The sequence below is a fragment of the Mandrillus leucophaeus genome, unplaced genomic scaffold, assembly GCF_000951045.1.
Source record: "Mandrillus leucophaeus isolate KB7577 unplaced genomic scaffold, Mleu.le_1.0 Scaffold969, whole genome shotgun sequence".
Lineage (NCBI taxonomy): Eukaryota > Metazoa > Chordata > Mammalia > Primates > Cercopithecidae > Mandrillus > Mandrillus leucophaeus.
In genome coordinates, this window is record NW_012110574.1 from 154,056 (window position 1) to 158,108 (window position 4,053).

The window sequence follows — 4,053 nt, forward strand, 5'->3', positions numbered from 1 at the left end:
TCACACCTGTAATTTCAGCACTTTGAGAGGCTGAAGTAGGCTGATCACTTGAGGTCAGTAGTTCAAGACCAGCCTGGCAAACATGGCTAAACCCTGTCTTTAATAATAAAAAAAAAAATTAGCTGAGCATGGTGACACATGACTACTAGCTACTCTGGAAGTCGAAACAGGAGAATTGCTTGAACACAGGAGGCAGAGGCTGCAATGAGCCGAGATCGCACCATTGTATTCCATCCTGGGCAACAGAGTGAGATTCCATCTAAAAAAAAAAAAAATAGATATTATGAAAGTGAAATTCCACATGTTTTATTTAAATTGGATAGCAAATTCTGTGTTTTTAAATAATTGATGACAGCAAAATAATTTTTAGGAAATTTTATCACTAACTTGTTAAAAAGGGATGGCACTTCCAGTGAACCTTTGGCAGAATACTGATGATTCTCTTATCAGATCTGATTAGCACCATAGGACTGACAGTGGCATAGGCATTGACCATAAACTTGTGGACACTGTAGATGACAGGGCTGAATACCCATAACAGCATTGTAGAGGATGAGACAATTAAGTCCAGTGAGTACATAGCCACAAAGAAACTCACCAGCAGCAAGATGGTCTTGGTGGCCCTTTTCTCTGGGGAGGTTCTTAATAAAAAGCTAGTGCTGTGAAGGTGCTGGGAGCGCCTCTGATGCCTGGACAAGAGAATCACGATGTATGCACTTGAGAGCAGCACGATTCCTACAAGGAAGACATCTCTGGGTAACGACAGAGTAACAAACAGCCTTCTGATGATGACAATCATTGGGGAAAGTGAGCAGTATTTACTGACTTTCAGAATTAGCTGGGTCACATTGGAAAAACCTACAATGTAGATTATCATGTCACTGTTGAAAGACAAATTGAGGGACCAAAAAAATAATAAACCTAGGATATTGTATTTTGTGATTTTATGTTTAAATCTCACCAACCAGGAGGTGTTGGGGCTGATGGTGATGGTCTGAAGGATGCTCAGGAAAGAGGTGTTGCAGATAGAGAGGCCCCTCATTACCTTATATATGTAGAACACAGCCTTACATCTGAAGTTATTCTGAAAATTCTATGACTCAAACATATCTGGAGACAGTAACTTTGCTGCAATGACTAGCATCACTATCTGGACAAAGGCCAAGTGACAGATGATCAGGTCATGGTTTTTAGGCTTGCTATACTCAAAGAATGTAAAAATGTGCCAGAGAAGAAGAAATATGTTGGCTGAAATTCCAATGCCAGCTTGAAAATAGAAGACCTTGGCCGGGCGCAGTGGCTCACGCCTGTAATCCCAGCACTTTGGGAGGCTGAGGCAGTTGGATCATGAGGTCAGGAGATCCAGACCATCCTGGTTAACACAGTGAAACCCAGTCTCTACTAAAAATACAAAAAGCTGGATGTGGTGGCGGGCACCTGTAGTCCCAGCTACTTGGGAGGCTGAGGCAGGAGAATGGCGTGAACCCGTAAGGCAGAGCTTGCAGTGAGCCGAGATCACGCCACTGCACTCCAGCCTAGGCAACAGAGCGAGACTCCGTCTAAAAAAAGAAAAGAAAAGAAAAGAAAAGAAAAGAAAAGAAAAGAAAAGAAAAGGCCTTTTTCAAAGATAACATATGAAATGTGTGTTCATCCTAATGATGTAGAAGAAACATATTTTGAAGACCTGAAAAAAATAGATTTGTGTCATCAATGTTCTTTTGTCAGTGTTCAAAATTATTACCATTTTCATTATTTTTATTTTACTCTCATTTTCTTGATTAACCCCATCTTATATAAATTATTGATAATGTATCTCTTATACTATTTTCTAAACCAAATAAATATATACATATATATTTATTATGAATATATATAATAAATACATTTTCAATTATGCCTGTCTAAGGGGCACACTACCTGTATTCCTCATGTACCTTGGCCTTCATCTCAGTAATCATATCCTTGTTTTATGTTCTCTCATTTTATATTTACCACTTCAATTAGGCATATAAAATGAATAGTATTTGTACACTTGAATTGAATGCATGTTAATGTGAAAAGACTCACTAAAACAATTAAAAATACATTAGGTTGAGTCTTTCTCATGATCTATCATTTTGATACAATTTATTCATCATCACTCTTCCATGGTTTTTGACCCCTGTGATTTTACTGGACTCACCATGATAATTCATGATATTTCTTCAGCATATTAGCAATTTTTATCCTATCTGCACCCTTATATTCTCTTTGTCATGAATTGTAATGTGTAATGTGATATCTTGAAATTCAGATGTCAATATGCTTATAGGGACTAGGGTACATTATTGTGCTTAATGAAACCCTAATTTACTGTGTATAATATAGAAATAGTTCTGGCTGTCTCTGTTTAGTTCACATCCCAGAGATTTATTATATGATCTCTCTTTATCTCAGAACACATTTTTAAATATTTTCCTCTCAGTTACCAAGAAGATAAACACTACTCTTTTTTTTTTTTTTTTTTTTTTTGAAAGATTTTTTTTTTTTTTTTTTTTGAGACAGTGTCTTACTCTGTCGCCCAGGCTGGAGTGCAGTGGCATAATCTCTGCTCAGTGCAACCTCCGCCTCCTGAGTTCAAGCGATTCTCTTGCCTTAGCCTCCCAAGTGGCACCCACTGTGTGGTGCCCACCACCATACCAGCTAATTTTTGTATTTGTAGTAGAGACAATTTCACCATGTTGGCCAGGCTGGTCTCAAATTTCTGACCTCCCAAAGTGCTGGGATTATAGGCATGGGCCACCAAGCCTGGCCACTACTTTTAATTACTTTGTTTCAACCATGAAGTTGCATCAAAATAGTCACATCTTCCTGAGACTTCACTTAATACAGAGATGCTCTACCACGCCTAGAAAAATATTTAGTCTTCAATAAGAAAGATAATTCCTCTCAAGTTTTCTTGTGATAACTTCAATACTATAACACCTTGTAAAATTTTGCAGAACAATTTTGCCGTTACCATTTCATGTTACTTGGCCAAGATTCAGAAGTCATTTATCATTTTACTTTAATCCAGGGCTAAGAACAATTTAGCTTCATGACATTAAAAAAGTGAAACACCGTTAAATTCACTCACTTTTTAAATAAAAGTGTGTCTGATTCAAGGTCACTTATCATTATACAATTCCATAAATAAAAATATATGAGATGATACAAGAATGTTGACATTGAGTATCCTTGGATAATCAAAAATTAGTGACTGAGAAAATGTTGCTCTAAAATCATCAGATATGTTTGATTTTATAAAGGAAACATCTAGTTGAGTAAATGGTTATTACTCTTTCTACGAAACTTTAGTAAGTAAATGTGATGGGAAGTCAGGGACCACAAACGGAGGGACCAATTGAAGCCATGGCAGAAGAACATAAATTTTGAAGATTTCATGGACATTTATTAGTTTCCCAAATTAATACTTTTATAATTTCTTACACCTGTCTTTACTGCAGTCTCTGAATATAAATTGTGAAGATTTCATGGACATTTATCACTTCCCCAATCAATACTCTGATAATTTCCTATGCCTGTCTTTAATCTCTTAATCCCATCATCTTCGTAATCTGAGGATGTATGCTGCCTCAGGACCCTGTGATGATTGCATTATCTGCACAAATTGTTTGTAAAGCATGTGTGTTTGAACAATATGAAATCTGGGCACCTTGAAAAGAACACGATAACAGCAATTTTCAGGGAACAAGGAAGATAACCATAAGGTCTGACGGCCTGCGAGGCCGAGCAGAACAGAGTCATATTTCTCTTCTTACAGAAAGCAAATAGGAGAAATATCACTGAATTCTTTTCTTAGCAAGGAATAGCCCTGGGAAAAGAATGCATTCCTAGGGGGAGGTCTCTAAAATGGCCACACTGGGAGTGTCTGTCTTATGTGGTTGAAGATAAGGTATGAAATACACCCTGGTCTCCTGTAGTGCCCCCAGGCTTGCTAGGATTGGGAAATTCCAGCCTGGAGAATTCTAGTCAGACCAGTTTTCTGCCCTCAAACCCTGTTTCCTGTTAAGA

General features: G+C 37.6%; 1 protein-coding gene across 1 annotated transcript; it reads right to left on the bottom strand.

The window, feature by feature from the left end:
- Positions 1–218: 218 nt before the first annotated feature.
- On the bottom strand, positions 219–1,634 carry LOC105532548 (putative vomeronasal receptor-like protein 4). The gene is given in 2 exon segments (XM_011970719.1): positions 219–1,282; positions 1,617–1,634. Coding segments are annotated over 2 exon segments (918 nt in total). The 3' UTR covers positions 219–382.
- Between the last annotated feature and the right edge of the window lie 2,419 nt (positions 1,635–4,053).